A 20,123-nucleotide genomic window follows, 5' to 3' on the forward strand; every position below is an offset into this window, starting at 1 on the left:
CTGTGATATAATATATAATATAGAAGTAGTGTTTTTGTCCGTACAGTGAAAGCCAGTGGTTGTTTTGGATGACACTGATGCTCACTTTAGTGTGAAACAGATTCATACAGGTTTGTAAGTAAATTATAACAATCATTTTTGGGTGAACTAACCTATTAAGTTAATATCTGTTAAAGTCTTAAAAGAATAGTTCACCAAAAAAATAACTATAACTTGCATCAGTGTCTCATCAATGGATGCTCTGCAGTGAATGGGTGCCGTCAGAATGAGAGTCCAAACAGCTGATAAAAACATCACTCCAGTCCATCAGTGAACATCTGGAGAAGACACAAGATGAAACACATCCAGCATTAAGATGATTTTAACTCCTCACCTGATCCCTGTGATGATACAGTTCTCCAAATCTGTTCCCATGAAGAAACAAGCTGATCCTAATCTTGGATGAAATGAGGATGTAGTAGTGAAGATGTCATCAGAAGTGAAACTCAGAGCCGTGTGAATGACCTGATGATCTGTTCCAGACAGAACTCAGTGTTTGATTGTTAATAGATAATCTCTGATGCACACTGAACTTTGTCTCTGCAAACACTCACAACACAACAGACGGAGAAGATCCTCGGCAGCCTGTCAGTGAGTATGAATCTGACTTCATGTGTGTATTTAGTTCATATTTTCAGATCTTAGGTCTGGTTTTATTGTTAAGTGTTTGTTGTTTTCAATACTAATGGATTTTCTTCAGTAACGAGTGAAGAATGATGAATTCTGGGTCTCTGTGTGTATGATATGAAGCAACATGTCTCTAAAATAATGATAACTCAATAGAAGCTGTTTTTATGTTTTGTATCCTCAGGTCCAGGGATTTTTAATAAACGATAATAAAATGGAGTTAAGAGTGCTGTTCACCCTCGTTTATTCGTCTGGTTTTCTGTGCGTCCTCAAAAGCCAAGAGCCCAAAGCTCCTGATGTCACGGATCTGGCCTTCAAAAATATGGACTTCGCCATGAACCTCTACCGCAAGATATCAAGCTATCATGACAAAAACATCTTCTTCTCACCGCTGAGCGTTTCCACCTCTTTCGCCACGCTCCTACTGGCCGCCAAGGGCTCGACACACAGTCAGATCCAGAAGGGGCTGAATCTGGACTCTCTGGACGGGACCGGACACGCCACGCTCATCCCACAGCTCTTTGAGCAGCTGCAGAAGAACATCTCACAGGACGGGAAACTGCACATGGAGCAGGGCACGGCTCTCTTCGTGGACGAGCGCTTTAACGTGGAGACGGTCTTCAGCGATCAGATCAAGACCTTCTTCGGTGCCGATGTGAACAATGTGGATTTCAGCAAGCCGGAGCTCAGCAAGAGCACCATCAACGAGTATGTGAGCAGGAAGACGGGCGGCAAAGTGAGCGAGATGGTGTCGAGCATCGAGCCGCTGACGCAGATGATGCTCCTCAACACTATATTCTTCCAGGGTGAGTGTGTGTGGAGACAGCATTGATGTGCATTGCACTCTGGGATCTGATGTCAAACTCTTTGTGTTCAAGGTGCCTGGGATCGTCCCTTCAACCCCAACCGCACAGAAATGAGTCGCTTCTATGTGGACAAGTACAACATCGTTCAGGTGCCCATGATGGTGAAGGAGGACCGGTTCTCCACGGCTGAAGACCGTGAGCTGCGCGCTCGAGTGCTGCGTCTGCCGTACCGCGGTGGAGCGGCGCTGCTCATCCTCCTCCCCGACGCCTCGGCCGACTACACCGTCATCGACGACGAGATCAGCGCCGAGCGATTCTACAGCTGGATCAAGCACATGAGGAGCATGTGAGGCACACTTCAGCCGGGCACACTGTATGAGTCCTCTGGTCCCAGTCCAAAACATGTCGTCGTGGCTCGCTAGTTTGACATGTGCACCAACATCAAATCACCGTCTTTGCCATGCCATGATCAAAACACATTGGTTTTGTTTGCTAGTCACCATTTCAAATCTGCGTGTGGACGTGTCTCACCAATACTGTCCAAGTCACTTCTCGCGTAGGTCTGTTTTAACCAGTCTAATGCTGGGTTCAGACCACACAATATGTTTGTCGGTCTCGATAGTCTCTGTGTCAAACTACATGATTTTGACTCCTAATATCTTATCATGTCATGGACAAGAAACATGTCAGACTACAGGTGTTTCCCGACCGTTCATCGTGTGCCGTCATGGAGAAGGTGGAACTAGAGACTGACTTCTGGAAAAAGAGTGTAAACACTATCAGAAATCATACAGTGTGCATCCGGCTGGACTGAGCTGCTTACTTTTACTTTGCAAACTATTAGTGAGTTTCACCGTTTACTCTCCCCTGTGCTCCCCTGATAAACACAAAACAAAGACCATCTTTACCTCAGCAGCATCATATCAGTGAAAGAAACTGATGAGATTCAGAGTCAAAGCATCTCAAGACTGATGCGCTGCTGTTACTGGAAAAGACATATGGGAGAGTAAATAAAGGCTCATGTTTGGTGGAAGTCTTATTTAATCTCAGTTTAAAACATCATGATTTACTTGTATACATGTTGTGCTGTCTCTCAGAAAAATGGAGGTCCATCTGCCCAAGTTTAAGATGGAGCAGTCGTACGACTTGCATGAAATCCTGCCACATCTGGGCATCAGCAGCGTTTTCCTCCAATCTGCCAACCTGACGGGTCTGAGCCAAGACCCCCATCTGAGAGTGTCACAGGTGACTGCAGTCACACACACACACACACACACACACACACACACACAGGTAGATGTCCTGCAGAGAGGGGAAAGCAGTCCCGGAGATGCGCTCAGCTAAGCACACAACTCTCTGCAGGGCTTTGCAGTCTTGACTGGAGCTGTTCCCATACCACACTGAGATACACTGAGTCAATACACTTTCTGTAGCCCCTGAATAGAGAGTTTTAGGATTGCTGATGAGACCCTGAATTTCCTCAGCTGTCGCAGATGGTACAGTCTTTGCCTGGCTTTATTAACCTGTGTTTGAATGTGAGTAGTGTAAGTCAGGTCCTCGGAGATGTTTATACCAAGGTACTTGAAGCTGCTCACCCTCTCCACAGGGGTCCCGCTGATCATAAGAGGTGTATAGGGCTTCTGCAGTCTCTTCCTGAAGTCCACAATCAGTTCTTTAGTTTTGCTCACATTCAGAGAGAGACCATGATGTTGTTTTCTCTATCTCATCCAAGTATGCGGTCTCATTATTGTTGTGAATGAGGCCCAGAACCCCAGTATCATCAGCAAATTTGATTATAGATGTGGAGCTGTGTGAAGACACGCAGTCATGTGTGTAGAGAGAGAAGAACAGGGGACTCAGGACACAGCCCTGTGGGGCTCCTATGTTCAGGGTGATGGAGCTGGAGATGTACTGGCCTACTTTCACCACTTGAGGTCTGCCAGTGAGGAAAACAAGAATCCAGTTGCAGAGTGAAGAAGTCAGGCTGAGGTCCATGAGTTTAGAAGCTAGCTTTATAGGGACTATAGTATTAAAATCTCTGCTATAGTCGATTAATAGCAGCCTTACATAGTTCTCGTTATTACTGTCAGTGTGTGTGAGAGAAGAGTGCAGGATGTGAGAGATGGCATCATCAGTGGATCTGTTGGGGCGATGGGCAAACTGAAGAGGGTCTAAAGTATCCGAGATGGAGGAACGTTTTTAACCAGTCCCTCGAAGACCTTCATGACTATTGATGTGAGGGCAACTGGACAATAGTCATTCAGACAAGAGGGTTTATTGTTCTTAGGCACAGGAAACTTTGTGCATTTTTACTTTCTCAAAAAAACTCATTCTTGTGTGTGTGCTCTTGTTTTTGTGACATATCAGGACACAACTCTGTATAATGACATGGGTATGACACAGGTATTACAAGGAGAGGGTGACTTATGAGGAAATAACCCATGTCCCAATTTTTCAAAACGCTTATAAATCGTACAGAATGTATTTTTTTTTGAGAAAGTAAAAATGCACAAAGTTTCCTGTGAGGGTTAGGGTTAGGTGTAGGGTTGGTGAAGGGCCATAGAATATACAGTTTCTACAGAATAAAAACCATTACACCTATGGGATGAACACACTTTTCACAAAAACAAACGTGTGTGTGCGTGTGTGTGTGTGTGCAGGTGCTGCATAAAGCCGTTATCGAGGTGGATGAGAAGGGCACGACGGCGGCCGCGGCCACATCGGTGGGAATCACGGCGTATTCTCTGCCTCCCACCTTCATCATCAACAGGCCCTTCTTCTTCTTTCTGTATCATGAAGCCACGTCTAGTCTGTTGTTCATGGGCAGAGTGATCGACCCCACGAAGATCTGAGCTGTGAAGAGCTACACAAACACTGACTGGAGACACTTCTACACACAGCACACAGGACCAAACACACACTAACAGAACACATCACCAAACATTACTGAATTGAGTTGAAATCACACAAATAGTGCTCTCAGTGAACACTGTGGGTAAACACACTGTACCACCACTGATCATCATATTATAAGAAATAAAGTGAAGAAATTGTTTGCACTGTCTACTTAATTCTGGCTGATGTTCACACATTTGTACTGAAGTCAGTCAGCATCTCTTCAGGTTCAGATGCTGTGTAATGTGTAATTCTGAGGAGCTCAGTGGATTCAGACTTCTGGTGCTGTGGTAGGAAGACACCTTTGAAGAGTTATACCTCTGTTAGATACTCCACGGTCCACTGTACACGGTATTATTGGAAGTCAAAGTGTTTCAGTCACAGGAGACTCTGGAGCAGTGTAAACCTGTTCTGACCTCCACCACAACGAACACCTGGTGTGACCTCACAGATGCTCTACTGGACGAATGAGGAACCTCCCTCAGAAACACTACAAAATCTTGATCAATCTTGCTCATTGTCACTGTTCAGTTGGCTTTAAAATATACATTTATTTTCTATTTATTTTGATTACACATTTAAATTAAACTGAAGGAACATTTACATGCTTAAGGGTTATTTCAACGAAACCTGAAGTGTGTCTGTGTGCACGGTCCTTCACAAAAACTACATCATAGCTTCAGATGCATGATATTTGTATTACATTATATCTGTAGGGCCCCATGAAATCCATTTTATTTTTTCCAAAATCTTTATTTTTTTTTTTTCGTTTTAATTTTTCTGGATGATTATAGATCAATTTGAACAAAAAAATGTCTAATTAATTAAAATCATGAAACTTGTTTAATTGAACTGCAATTTAGGAATGTGTTAAAACATCACATTCTTAGGGTCCAAATTCTGCACTTTCCATTTAAATGGTTTAATCAAAAATATATCTAATTAATTGAATTCATTAAAAAAATAATTAATTTGTTTACAATAATAGGGCCCTATGAAGTGTTTTTTTTTTTATTAAATTTATGTGTTAAGCAGATGCTTTTATCCAAAGCGACTTTTTATCTAACACGTGTTCCCTGGGAATCGAACTCACAATCTTGTGCTGCTAACAATGCGACAGCCGACGAAATGTGAGAGAGACGGGGACTCGTGGAAGTGTGAAGCTGGAGAGCTGTCGAGCCAGGTAGACTACAGTAGCGAAGCCGAAGCTGAATTATAAAGTACGCGCACCTGCCGCGTTTGTTTGTTTTGTTGTGTTGTTAAAGAATTAAGTCTCTCAGGAGCCCCGTACGCCGATCCTGGTCTCCTTCCTCTACCCTGGTCGAACTTTCATTACACTGGTGCCGAAACCCGGGAGGAAGGAGAGCGTTCGCCATGCATACTCCATTAGCTACATCAGCCTCGCCATTTGCGGACATCATTTCATCACTCGCAGGCCTGCACCAAGAACACCACCAGGCCCTGCTGGACCTGCGGGCCAACCCTTTGTGTTGGTGCAGCAGCTGCGGGACTCGTGCCTCAAATGGCTGTTGGCCGGGGACGGCCATCTAACTGGCGGAGGATCAGCTGGCGGCGTACTCCGGGGTCGGCGAGCTCCTCCCTGTTGTCTCTCTCTCTCTCTCTCTCTCTCTCTCTCCCTTCCCCTATTTCCCCCTCCCCCCCCTCCACTCCGAAATCTCTCCCTCTTCCTAGGTTCCGTTGGGTGGGGCCACCGAGGGCTGCACCCCGCTGGAGGGTGGCGATGGAGCCTGCGGCCGGGGCACGAGGTCCCGTACGAGGGTGGGCTGCACCCCAGCGACGGGGTAGTGAAGACCCTCCGTCTGCTTCCCCACGTCAATCCCCTGAGCCACACTTCCTGCCACTAGGGCAGCGGGGAGACCCCGGGCCAGCCTGCTGGCGTTGTGGGGATCCGGGCCACTTTGTGGACAGGTGCCGATGATGGAGGTGGGGACACTGGTCCGGATCCTGGACGACCCACAGGCTGCCCCCGATCAAGCCGGGCTGTACCAAATACCTGTGAGTATTAAGGGGGGTACCTATCAGGCTCTGGTGGATTCAGGTTGTAACCAGACCTCCATCCATCAAAGCCTGATACAATCCGGGGCATTGGATATGGGCCGCATGGTTAAGGTGAGGTGCGTGCACGGGGATATAAGGGAATATCCATTAAAAGCCATAGGCATTAAATTTCGAGGCCAAAAGCATAGTGTGGAGGTGGCCGTTAGTCCGCGCCTCCGGCATCCGCTAATTTTGGGGACGAATTGGCCAGCGTTTCAGCATTTACTGGGGTGTTTGACAGCGGATGCCATCGGGGGAAAGAACCGGCCGGGGGGCGGGGCGAGCGCTCAGGTGGGAGAATCTGTCCCGGAACCTAGCAGGGCGGTCCCAGGGGAACCGAGCGGCGTGGCGAGGCTAAACCTTGCCAGCCGCGATGACTTTCCCCTGGAACAATCCCAGGACGAGACGCTGAAGCATGCCTTCGAGCAGGTCCGCTCGATCGATGGGCGGGTCCTCCACCCTGAGCGTCCGCTGTCCCACCCGTATTTTGCCGTTATTAAAGACAGGTTGTATCGAGTGACCCACTACGCTAAGACAAAAGAAGACACAAACCCAGCTGTTAGTACCGCGGAGCCGTCGGGAAATGCTTTTCCAGACTGTCTGTTTGTGGGTGATTAACGCTAGTGCGCACCGCTTTAATGCCCAATAATCCGTACAATTTCCTCTAGTGCAGGTCCCCTTTGAGCGAATTGGTATGGACCTGATCGGGCCGTTAGAGCGATCCGCACGGGGACACCGTTTCGCGTTAGTCTTAGTGGATTATGAGACACGGTATCCTGAAGCAGTGGCACTCCGCAACATCTCAGCCACGAGTGTGGCGGACGCCTTGTTTCGTTTGATCTCCTGCGTGGGAATCCCAAAGGAGATTCTCACGGACCAGGGCACCGCGTTTATGTCACGCACGTTAAACGAATTGTACGAATTGTTGGGCATTAAAGCGGTGCGTACCAGCTTCTATCACCCACAAACAGATGGTCGGGTCGAACGGTTTAATCGCACATTAAATACCATGATCCGGAAGTTCGTACAAAGAGATGCAAAAAATTTGGACCGTTAGCTAGAACCCCTCTTATTTGCTGTACGCAAGGTCCCCCAAGCGTCCACGGGGTTTTCCCCCTTCGAGCTTCTCTATGGACGTCAGCCCCGGGGGGTGCTAGATGTCCTGATAGAAACTTGGGAGGACAGACACTCAGATAGCAAAAATGAAATTCAATATGTCCTGGACCTGCGCGCTAAACTCCATACACTGGGGCGGCTCTCTATGGAAAATTTGCTTCAGGCCCAGGGCAGACAAAGCCAGCTATATAACCGGGGAACTAAGCTGCGAGAATTTGCACTGGGAGATAAAGTGCTCGTATTACTGCCAACCTCTAGCTCCAAATTGTTAGCCAAGTGGCAAGGACCCTTTGAGGTCACACGGCGGATAGGAGATCTCAATTATGAGGCAGTACAGACAGATAGAGGCGACTCACGGCAAATCTACCACCTCAACCTCCTTAAAAAATGGAGCGGGGAGGAGTCAGTGTTGCTAGCGACGGCAGTGAGTGGGGAGGAGGATCTCGGGCCAGAGGCGATTATTAAAGGAAAACCCCTCGCACTGGCCCTAGGAGGGGACCACCTCTCGCCCTCGCAGCTCACTGACATCGAGCAGTTGCAGGTAGAATTTGCGGACGTGTTTTTGCCCCTACCCGGTCGTATGGACCTGATTCAGCACCACATTGAGACAGAGCCGGGTGTCGTAATTTGCAGCCGGCCATATAGATTGCCTGAACACAAAAAAAGGTAGTTCAGACTGAATTAGAGGCCATGCTGGGGATGGGGGTAATCGAGGATTCACACAGCGATTGGGCAAGCCCGATAGTTTTGGTGCCCAAAACGGACGGCTCGGTACGGTTCTGTGTAGACTATCGCAGGGTGAATGCAGTTTCCAAATTTGATGCTTATCCAATGCTCGGTTAGGCACGGCTCGTTTTTATTCGACATTGGACTTAAGCAAAGGTTATTGGCAGATCCCCTTATCTCCCATGTCCAAATAAAAGACAGCCTTCACCACGCCGTTTGGATTACACCAACTTGTTACGCTTCCGTTCGGCTTGTTCGGGGCCCCGGTTACGTTTCAGCGCCTCATGGATCGAGTGCTGCGTCCCCATGCTGCATATGCTGCCACTTACCTAGATTAAATTATCATCTATAGTGGGGACTGGCGGCGGCATATGGAGCATGTGAGGGCGGTCCTCAGGGCGCTGAGATGGGCGGGGCTAATGGCCAACCCGAAGAAGTGCACAGTTGGGCAGGTGGAGGTAAAGTATCTGGGCTTCCACTTGGGCCACGGGCAGGTGCGTCCCCAAATCGATAAGACGGCAGCAATTGCAACCTGTCACTGGCCCAAGACCAAAAAGGAGGTGAGGCAGTTCTTGGGGCTTGCGGGATATTACAGGAGGTTTATTCCTCATTATTCGGACCTCACAGCCCATTGACTGACCTCACTAAAAAGGAGGTACCGGATACGGTCCAGTGGACGGAGCCGTGCCAACGGGCCTTTACCCAAGTTAATGCGGCCCTGTGTGGCGGGCCGCTCCTGCACTCTCCTAACTTTGCTCTCCCCTTTTTTTTGCAAACTGACGTGTCGGACAGGGGGCTGGGCGCGGTCCTGTCCCAGGAGGTGGGGGGAGGACCGCCCGGTGCTGTACATTGGTCGGAAGCTCTCTAAGATAGAGACTAAGTACAGCACCATAGAGAAGGAGTGTTTGGCCATCAGGTGGGCGGTTCTCACCCTTCGATACTACCTCCTGGGACGGGAGTTCACCCTCTGCTCGGACCACGCACCCCTCCAGTGGCTCCACCGCATTAAGGATACCAACGCGTGAATCACCCGGTGGTATCTAGCTTCACAGCCATTTAAGTTCAAGGTGATTCAAGGAGACGTGGTTTAGCGAAGTCTGCAACGGGAGAGCGAGTGAGGAGACGAGCGGCGGTAAGTGGTTCAGGTGAGAAACAAGTAACACCTGGATCTCGTTTCAGTGATTGGCGTGGGGAACCAGCATTTAAGGAGCGTGACAGCCAGCGAAATGTGAGAGAGACGGGGACTCGTGGGAGTGTGAAGCTGGAGAGCTGTCGAGCTAGTTAGACTACAGTAGCGAAGCCGAAGCTGAATTATAAAGTACGCGCACCTGACGCGTTTGTTTGTTTTGTTGTGTTGTTAAAGAATAAAGTCTCTCACGAGCACCGTACGCCGATCCTGGTCTCCTTCCTCTACCCTTGTCGAACTTTCATTACACAAGTCTTGTGAGGGGTGCCCTTTATAACACTGTTTATTTTTAGTAGGGGTTAGTCTCGCAATACACAATATATTTGATCATAATATGCATAACTATATACCATTTATTAAAAACAGGCTTACATAAAAAAAACAGGCACCCCTGGACCAGGCCTAATCATAATTTATGCAAGGAATACTAAAGCCTCAACATGGAGTTGATCATGCAGACAACATGAGCGGTGAAGTTACAGCTGGTGACATTGATTAATCAAACATCAGTGCGTTGAATTCAGAGGAAGTCATAGAGTTTAAAAACTCTTGATGTTTGAGCTATTTCAGAAACCGAGAGATGTTTCATTCCATGATGTTCCTCAGTGTTCTCATGTTTCAGAGAGATGTACAGTCAGGGACACACAGTTACTAACAGACCGAGAGTGAGCGAGTAAAGAAAGAAAGAAAACATACACAAGATACTTTCACCTGTTTCAAAACTCACACTTTATATGCAGGAGAAAAGTGATCACTCGCCGAGTGTCTTTGGTGTGTATATGAACCTGTGTCAGTCACAGATGGCCGGAAACATTCATATAAATTCAGTGCCATGTAGTGAACATGAGTGAACGAAGCTCGTACAGCTGACAGTGCTGCTCCATCAACGCTAAAAAAGATAGAAAGTCTATAGTGTTATTTGATTGGCATAATTTATTACATTTCTGTAGGCTACCTGAAAATCACTGTAAGAGCTGCCTGAAATGCCTCGTTCCTTTTGTATCTTTGTCATATAGTTGGCTATTTTGTGCTATTGCCTGTTATCGGATTTGCTCTTATTTTACAACTAACTATTTATTGGTATTTACAATTGTAGCCTATTGAATGTATATTGGTTAAGTTAGTAGACGTTATTGAAACTGGAGTCAAGGATAATGTTTTTGGTGTCATAACTGTCATTGTTTTTTTGTTTTTGTTTTTGTGGCAGATAAAACATATTTCTGGCCGGTAGATTTTCTTAAGTCACCACATGGGCAGGTCTGACAAAAAGTTAGTTTTAGGTCTTTTACAGAGTGCTTTAGTTGTTGTTGTTTTTGTTCATATAGAATTTGCCTGATTTTATACATTATATTCCTAAAATTATAAAAGTAATTTTATGTATCAAAATCGAACAATAATTTTTAACTCTCCTTTATCCGGTCAGATTGATATGCTGGAAATGTATGCAAATTAGTACATATGTAATAAGCCAGTGCCACATTTGCATATTTCAACATAACATAACAAAAAACTTCTAATACAATTTTTTTTTGTGTGTCATTCTCAATGTAATTAATTAACTGGGGAAGTATGGTGATGTCTATCGGTTTTTTTTTTTTTACCCAATTGTCTCAAATTAAATATAAGTGTCTACTTGACATGACTACAATTGCAAAAAAAAAAAAAAAAATATTCATAGATAGCATAAATCATAATTCCTAGTCAGTGTTGGGAAGTTTACTGTGGAAGTGTAATCAGTTACAGATTACTAGTTACCCTCCTTAGAATGTAATACTAGTCTAACTTTTTCAATTACTTTTTTTAAGTAATATAACTGATCACTTTTTAATTACCTTTCTGAATGTTTATTTTCCAGTGTTAATTATTTTATTACACCACACAGGGTTAATCTTACAGTAGAGCTCAGTACTGTCAGACTTTCACAATCCTTCATCACTTGAATAAAGATGATCACATCTGAACACATCCACCACACAATCAGACTTTAGTTCTGCCTTTTACTCTGAGATTGAACTGAAGTTCAACGCAGATTTAAAATCATAAGAAATAGTTTGCTGATACTGTTATTGAAACCAAATCTCTGCATAACTACAGGAAACACTGCATCTATGTTTTTTTGGGGTGAAAGCTGATTAAATAATAATAATAATTAAAGCATAAACATCAACTCAAAGACAGTTATCTAATAAGCATGTGTCCTATTCTGTGTACTAACCCCCGAAACACTGCTGTCTCTTTGTATATGATGATAGTTTCCTCACAGTAGGTCAAATGCTCATGAAGTGACTCAGAGATTATGTTTATGTGCTCGTGTATCTTGAAACACAGAGCGTTTCAGCAGGCCTGTGTGTAATAAATGAAACCACATGTCTGTGACATTAATTTCCATGAGGGGTGGACTGAGTTTGGGGAAATCTCAAGCTTATTCTCTCCTGAACTGCATCTCCACTTTCATTTTTGTTTTCAGTCTCTTTATTTTGCCCTGATATCTATTTCCCTCATGACTTTTATACTCAAGATTTAACAAAACTATACTTTCTAAATTGCCTACATGTCAAAATTAGTACATCTCTACAAAATCTTTATAGAAAAAAGTAAGAGTACAGTAACATTTTTGGCAAATTGATTACCATTTGAATTTATAAGTAAATTAATTTGTAATTTACTTTTTAATTTGTGGTTACATGGGTTAACAATCGTAACCATTGTCTTCAGATGTATAGTAAAATCATGTTAATTTTGGTAAGGGTTGTGTTGTTGTCTTCCCTAGCTCCCCCCTAAAAAACTTTTTTAATGTGTCTGACACTCCCTTTGAGTTCAAACAAACCAATATCCCGGAGAAACGGTTCTTCACTCGTGAACGAGTCAATGTTTTGTTCGTTATCTGGCTCGGCTCTGTGTTCATCTTCAGTTCTCTCTTCACAGCAGTTCAGTCAGTGTACTGTTTGAGTACATGAATTACTCCGGGATATTGGTTTGTTTTAACTCAGAGGGAGTGTCAGCCACATTAAAAAAGTTAACAGTTTAAGTCATTTGTGGATTAATGCGTATTAGAGATGCGAACCGTTTAAAATGATTCAGTTTGATTTGGTGAACTGGTTCAAGAAGATCTGGTTACATCGAATGATTAGTTCGTGAACCGGATATCAAAAACTGCTTTGTTTTGAACTCTCTCTCATAACAGACACGGAAGAGAAGACAATGCTGAATAAAGTCGTCGTTTTTTGCCATTTTTGGACCAAAATGTATTTTCGATGCTTCAAAATATTCAAACGGACCCTCTGATGTCACATGGACTACTTTGAAGATGTTTTTCTTACCTTTCTGGACATGGACAGTAGACCGTACACACAGCTTCAATGGAGGGACTGAGAGCTCTCAGACTAAATCTAAAATATCTTAAACTGTGTTCAGAAGATAAACGGAGGTCTCACGGGTTTGGAACAACATGAGGGTAAGTTAACATAATTAAACATACATAATTTAGATTTTTGGGTGAACTAACCCTTTAACTGAATGGAGAAGCAATTTCACATGTATTTTGTGTATTTCCAATATACAAAATACTGTAACGTTATTTGTATTTAAATACATTTTTCTACACAGTATTTTGTATTTTTATTTTCATGTATTTATGCCAGTTTCCCGGGGGGATTTAGTGATTTGGGGGCCTCAGGCAAAATATAGGAATATAGGAATCTGTAACAGAGAGAGAGAGAAAAGCAATCTTACTATTTATGACAGGTGAAAAAAAGTTGTATTTGTTAGGGATGTGCGATTAATGGAAATCGTCATAAACGATTTGAGCATGCGCAACCTCCTCAGTGTTATTTATTAATTTTTTTATTATTATTTCATTATTAGAAAAATATCAAATTACAGACTCAAATGGGGAATAATAACTTGCATTTGACAAAATATACACAACCTCCTCAGTGTGATATCTCCGCGTGTTTATTTCACTGTGGATCCTCCTGAAGCAGCCGATAGACGGCGCTGTTGCTCTTCAGTTGAACCAATCACAGACGACTCGGATTGAAAATCCCGTCGTTTTATTTTATTTAGACACAGGTTTACGTTTATAGTTTATGTAGAAAACGGTGGTTGTAATAGATTTACAAGATTCTTGCAAATGTCTCCAGTCAGACAGGAAACCATCATCTGCGCGCTGTTACTTTTCTCATCGCTGTTGAGGATGGGCCAATTACAGTCGTCTGTGGTTACAAAATAAAGAATCATGATAGATTTAACGAATGAATTCGGATATACAGTATGTGCCCCTGTAGTATACTCAAACATTAAACTTTATACTATTTATTTTGTTATTTTATTTTGTTTATTATTATTACACTGAAAGTACTAACTTGAGAAAAACGAGTTCTTCCACGTGCTACGGACGGTCTCTCTGATTGGCGGGTTCTCTCTGACGTCATGGCCATTATGGCCGCCTCCTCGTGCCGTGCATGTGCGTGAGTGACTGCTGCGTCGTGAAACACAGACAACAGTATGTAAGATTTATCTTTATCCACACAGTTAATGTCGTAATTACTCGTGTTGATATGGCCTTTTATCAGAATGAGTTTATGTGTAATGTAATAGTTTCTGCATGTTGTTGAAAGTAGTAGTTGTTCAACTGCGATGCTGCATCATAAACACATGATATGATTATGTCTCTACACAGAGTTATAGTTACCTCGTGATGTTTTTGTCAGTGTCTTTATTCTGATATATATATATATATATATATATATATATATATATATATATATAAAAAAATACTGATGTAAATGATTATGGTGTTAAGTGTTTATGATATCATGATGTTCATCACTATGTCTCAGTTACTGTCCTGTGTCTCTGAGCAGAAGATGAAGGTCAAGAAGGTCACGAAAGTGAGGAGGTCTCGGCTGATCTCCTCTAAGAGAGGGGTTGTGGTGAAGGGTGAGTGGAAGGCAGTGAATGTGGACCCCAGTGTGTTCTCCGATGATGGGCTGGACGGTCTGGTGTGTTTCGAGGAGCTGACTGATTACTCTCTGGTGGAGCCGGAGAAGGCCCTGACCGCGCAGGACCACAGTCAGACCCCCAGCAGAGCCAAGAAGAAGAAGAGAAAACAAAGGGAGGGAGATGTTAAAGAAAAACCTGCTAATAAGAAGAAGAAGAGCCAGCCGGAGGAGGAAGCTGAAGAGGTGTCTGTGCTGGACGAGACGCTGGAGGACGAGGACGAGGACGAGTGTCCTGACGTGACTCCAGAGACACCGCACAAGACCTCCAAGAAGAAGAAGCAGCGGAAGAAGAAGAAGAAGAAAGAAGAGACAGGAGATCAGTCTCAGAAGAAAGAAGAAGAGGCAGGAGCTCAGTCTCAGAAGAAGAAGAAGAGCTGGAGCAGAGGTCAGGAGGGTTCGGAGGGTCAGAGGTCAGACGTGAGCGCGTGGAAGGATCTGTTCGTTCCTGCTCCTGTGTTAGAAGCTCTCAGTGTACTTGGGTTCTCAGCGCCGACCCCGATCCAGGCCCTGACGCTCCCGCCGGCCATCAGAGACCGGCTGGACATCCTGGGAGCGGCCGAGACCGGTGAGTGCCTCAAAGTGATTATATTCACCTGAGAGTTTGAGTCAAATTACAGGAGGGTGTAGTGGGAAGGATGACCACAGGCTGTAGACTTCAGCTACAAGCATCCGGCATTAATTACAGTCTAAACATCAAACTGTGTTCATCTTAATATCCTGTTAGATTCTGGTTCTAATGAATGAGTTCTGTATTTGTTATTTTGAATGCACTTAATCATTCAGCTCCAGAGGAATAGGGATTTCACTGTGACTCCATGACTAAATTCATAAATTGTCACCTTTTTAGTGGTCAAAGGCCAAACATGGTTCACTGTGCATCAGAAACTTTCTTCACTGAAGAGCACTGTCTGATGAACACATCATGTTAAAACTGGACACGTGTGTTAGCACAGAATACATGGATCTGTTTGATTCTTCTCTTCTAAATAGTAAATAAAAATAAATTGATTTTTCAAATTGTTCAAATGAATTTGTATGTAGTAAATTTCATACCAGTAATTATGGATTTTATATTTAATATAATTTAATTGAATACTGTGATATTATATAGGCTTAATTAACAGACACACACACACTCTCTCTCTCTCTCTCTCTCTCTCTCACACACACACTCTCACACACACACACACACACTCTCTCTCTCTCTCTCTTACACACACACACACACACTCTCTCTCTCTCTCACACACACACACACACACAAACACTCTCACAGACTCGTCACAGTGTGTGTTGTTAGTGTGATTCTCGGTGAGTGATGCTCAGTCTGTCTGTGTGTGTGTGTTCACTGCAGGCAGTGGGAAGACGCTGTGTTTCGGTATTCCCATGATCCACAGCGTTCTGGAATGGAGGAAAGCCTCAGATGGAGAGCAGAAGACTGACGGACCTGAAGACACAGAGGTGTGTGTGGAGAGCCTGTACCTGCCCACGTCCAGCGAGACCCCAGACAGCAGTCCAGCGCCGGAGACGAGCGGAGACCCTGAGGAGACGGAGACGAGCGGAGACACGCGGGAGGAGAACGAGGAGGAGCAGGAGGAGGGAGCAGATCAAACACAGAGGAACACACACAAGCAGCCGCTGCTCGGTCTGGTCCTCACTCCCACCAGAGAGCTGGCCGTTCAGGTCAAACACCACATCGACGCTGTGGCCCGCTTCACCGGTCAGTGTGTGCAGATTAACTCCTACTTAACACTGATATCAAGATACGAACATCATGCTGATAGCTTCACTCCTGATCCGTCTGTCATTACCTGAGCAGTTAGAGTAAAACACTCACTCATTCATCACTGAAACACAGAGCAGAAGCAGCGTTAGTGTTTAAGAAGCATGTGTGCAGCTCGCTGAGACGCTCAGGTTTGCTCTGGGTCTGTTTGATGTGCAGGTGTGAAGACGGCCATCGTGGTGGGAGGGATGGCTCCTCAGAAACAGCAGCGTGTTCTGATGCGGCGGCCGGAGATCGTCATCGCCACCCCGGGCCGTCTGTGGGAGATGATCCGAGAGAAGCACCCGCACCTGCAGAACCTGCGGCAGCTGCGGTGCGTCCCGTCCTCCGTCTCACACACATCACTGCGCTCACACACACACACTCACTGTTCAGCTGCGGTGCGTCCTGTCCTCCTTCACACACACATCACTGCGCTCACACACACACACTCACCGCTCAGCTGCGGTGCGTCCCGTCCTCCGTCTCACACACATCACTGCGCTCACACACACACACACACACACTCACCGCTCAGCTGCGGTGCGTCCTGTCCTTCGTCTCACACACATCACTGCGCTCACACACACACACACACACTCACCGCTCAGCTGCGGTGCGTCCTGTCCTCCTTCACACACACATCACTGCGCTCACACACACACTCACCGCTCAGCTGCGGTGCGTCCCGTCCTCCGTCTCACACACATCACTGCGCTCACACACACACACACTCACCGCTCAGCTGCGGTGCGTCCCGTCCTCCTTCACACACACATCACTGCGCTCACACACACACTCACCGCTCAGCTGCGGTGCGTCCCGTCCTCCGTCACACACACACACTCACCGCTCAGCTGCGGTGCGTCCCGTTCTCCGTCACACACACACACACACTCACCGCTCAGCTGCGGTGCGTCCTGTCCTCCTTCACACACACATCACTGCGCTCACACACACACACACACTCACCGCTCAGCTGCGGTGCGTCCCGTCCTCCGTCTCACACACATCACTGCGCACACACACACACACACACACACTCACCGCTCAGCTGCGGTGTGTCCTGTCCTCCTTCACACACACATCACTGCGCTCACACACACTCACCGCTCAGCTGCGGTGCGTCCCGTCCTCCGTCACACACACACACTCACCGCTCAGCTGCGGTGCGTCCTGTCCTCCTTCACACACACATCACTGCGCTCACACACACACACACTCACCGCTCAGCTGCGGTGCGTCCCGTCCTCCATCTCACACACATCATTGCGCTCACACACACACACTCACCGCTCAGCTGCGGTGCGTCCTGTCCTCCGTCTCACACACATCACTGCGCTCACACACACACACACACACACACTCACCGCTCAGCTGCGGTGCGTCCTGTCCTCCGTCTCACACACATCACTGCGCTCACACACACACACTCACTGCTCAGCTGCGGTGCGTCCCGTCCTCCTTCACACACACATCACTGCGCTAGCTCACACACACTCACCGCTCTGCTCGTCTCCTCAGGTGTCTGGTGATCGACGAGGCCGACCGCATGGTGGAGAAGGGACACTTTGCGGAGCTGGAGAACCTGCTGGAGATGCTCAGCACGTCTCAGTTCAACCCCAGCAGACAGACGTTCGTGTTCTCGGCCACGCTGACCATGGAGCACAGTCTCCCGGTGCGCCTGCAGCAGAAGAAGCGCAAGAAGACGGAGCAGCGCAGCCGACTGCAGCTCCTGATGGAGAAGGTGGGCATCAAAGGCAAGCCCAAAGTCATCGACCTGACGCGTAAAGAAGCCACGGTGGAGACGCTGACGGAGACCCGCATCAACTGCACCAAGGAGGAGAAGGACCTGTTCCTGTACTACTTCCTGCTGCAGTATCCCGGCCGCAGCATGGTGTTCGCTAACAGCATCGACTGCATCAAGCGTCTGAGCGCGCTGCTGCAGATCCTGGACTGCGCTCCTCTGCCGCTGCACGCGAACATGCACCAGAAGCAGCGTCTGAAGAACCTGGAGCGCTTCGCCGAGTCCGACAGGTCAGACGCCAATCAGCACCCACACAGATGTGATCGTTCACGTTAACACCACAGGAGGGATGCTCCTGACTCAAGTTCTTCAGATTAGTCGACTAATTGCACGTTTATAGTAATTAAATGCATGCGTAAAGACTATCCCCTGCTTTCACAGACAAGACTTAAGACTAAAATCTAACTTTCAACTCAAAGAAACTTAAAATATATCGGGCTCTTGGTTTTTTTTTCTCAAGATGTTCACCAGTAATGTTTTTTTATATGCATGTTTATAGAAATGACTTAAATGTCCTAATTGAACTGTGGTCTAACCCTGGCTTTAATCTGGGCTTTATAAGCCCTGTCTGTGAAACCAGGCCAAAGTAGCACGGAGATATCTGAATGTTTTCTGAGTTGTTGGTGTGTTGACTGTCCTGTGTGTGCTCTCAGCTGTGTTCTCCTCACCACGGACGTCGCTGCTCGAGGCCTGGACATCCCTAACGTCCAGCACGTGATCCACTATCAGGTAAGAGCCTCGGTCAGTCCGTGTGTCTGAGCTCAGGAGCGTCTCACAGCTCTGTTCTATGTCGGCTTCAGGTCCCCCGCACCACTGAGACGTACGTCCACCGCAGCGGTCGAACCGCCCGTGCTGCCCGAGAGGGTCTGACCCTGCTGCTGATCGGACCGGACGACCTGATGAACTACAGGAAGATCTGCCGGACCCTGGCCAAGAGCGAGGAGCTGCCCGTGTTCCCTGTGCAGAGCGCCTGCATGAACGCCATCAAGGTCCAGAGACATGACTTCCTCTGACAGCCAATCAGAGCCCTGCTTTAAACCGCTCCAGCACACTTATCATAAACAGACTCATACTGTCCTCTGATTAATGTCATCACTGTAGATGATTAGTATTCATCGTCTGTAAGCCGTTCCTTCTAGTGTATCAGACACTCTCTGTGTGGTGTGATGTGTGTTCAGTGCTGAACACAGGATTGTTTGTCCTCGACAGGAGCGTGTGACTCTGGCTCGGAAGATCGAGAAGATGGAGTACTTCCACAGCCGAGAGAAGCAGCACAACTCCTGGGTGAGGCAGGCGTCTGAGGCCATGGAGCTCGACGTGGACGAGGAGCTGCTGCTGGGTACGAGAGAGAGAGAGAGTGTGTGTGTGTGTGTGTGTGTGTGTGTGTGCGCGCTCATGACCTGTGTGTGTGTGTGTGTGTGTGTGTTTCAGGAGGAGGTAAGGACGAGTGCGAGGAGCGAGAGCAGCAGAGGTTGATGAAGATCCTGAAGAAGCAGCTCAAACAGCTGATCTCACAGCCAGTGTTCACACACCAGAGGAAGACCAAGTACCCCACACAGATGGGTCGACTGCAGCCGTCCCGGACCACAGCAGACACCGCGCTGGCCAGCCTGAGCCGCGACACACTCCCGCGCTAGCATACACCGCTCACTCGTGTGCTTTACTGATCCTCCTCAGCGCCGGGGAGAACGATTAATAACACGTCTGTCTCTATAGTAGTGGATTCAGTGCAAACACAAACCTGATTATTTATAATGAACTACACAACTCGTCTGTCTCATAAAGTGAAAAAACTTTGACTGGGATCCAAAATGTATGTGCTTTTATTTCCAATAATTTTTCTACATTTTAATGACTTGTTAAATGTTAAATCTGTCAGCTTTTCTTCTTGGGCATTTCTCCCAAAGCATTCACTCACTCTCATGTTGTTGGATTTTGAGAAAACGTGTAAAAATGAGCTTCAGATTGAACTGGAACTGAAACGTCACACTGTCCTTGTTAAATAGATTTTGAAATGATTTCACAGAATTACTGATGACTCGGTTATTTTCAAGCTGAAGAATAAAAACATTAGAACAGAAGTGTTTGATCATCTCTA

At 46.4% G+C, this 20,123-nt stretch overlaps 3 protein-coding genes across 5 annotated transcripts in view; 2 read left to right on the forward strand and 1 right to left on the reverse strand.

Moving 5' to 3' along the window:
- The window catches only part of LOC127933214 (gamma-aminobutyric acid receptor subunit rho-1-like), a 29,029-nt gene extending 28,538 nt beyond the window's left edge, over positions 1-491 (reverse strand). Inside the window, exon 1 of the mRNA XM_052530021.1 lies at positions 374-491. The gene's annotated coding sequence lies outside the window, so the exon portion shown is untranslated. The remainder of the gene's footprint in view (positions 1-373) is intronic.
- Positions 278-4,527, forward strand: serpina10b (serpin peptidase inhibitor, clade A (alpha-1 antiproteinase, antitrypsin), member 10b). The gene is made up of 5 exons (XM_052530027.1): positions 278-630; positions 851-1,472; positions 1,545-1,818; positions 2,570-2,717; positions 4,133-4,527. Exons 2-5 carry the CDS (start codon positions 881-883, stop codon positions 4,322-4,324), a joined length of 1,206 nt encoding a protein of 401 aa, XP_052385987.1. The 5' UTR covers positions 278-630; positions 851-880; the 3' UTR covers positions 4,325-4,527.
- Positions 4,528-13,816: 9,289 nt separating this feature from the next.
- ddx24 (DEAD (Asp-Glu-Ala-Asp) box helicase 24) lies at positions 13,817-20,106 on the forward strand. 3 transcript variants are annotated; one of them, XM_052530176.1, is made up of 9 exons: positions 13,817-13,957; positions 14,319-15,021; positions 15,811-16,176; positions 16,399-16,552; positions 17,743-18,255; positions 18,679-18,754; positions 18,826-19,014; positions 19,235-19,364; positions 19,457-20,106. In XM_052530176.1, exons 2-9 carry the CDS (start codon positions 14,322-14,324, stop codon positions 19,660-19,662), a joined length of 2,334 nt encoding a protein of 777 aa, XP_052386136.1. In that variant the 5' UTR covers positions 13,817-13,957; positions 14,319-14,321; the 3' UTR covers positions 19,663-20,106. The 3 variants fall into 3 exon arrangements, with proteins under 3 accessions (XP_052386136.1, XP_052386137.1, XP_052386135.1); XM_052530177.1 differs by having other exon boundaries at positions 13,833-13,957; positions 14,316-15,021; XM_052530175.1 differs by having other exon boundaries at positions 13,902-13,961.
- The last annotated feature ends 17 nt before the right edge of the window (positions 20,107-20,123 follow it).

Source organism: Carassius gibelio, chromosome A17, assembly GCF_023724105.1.
Source record: "Carassius gibelio isolate Cgi1373 ecotype wild population from Czech Republic chromosome A17, carGib1.2-hapl.c, whole genome shotgun sequence".
Taxonomy (NCBI): domain Eukaryota; kingdom Metazoa; phylum Chordata; class Actinopteri; order Cypriniformes; family Cyprinidae; genus Carassius; species Carassius gibelio.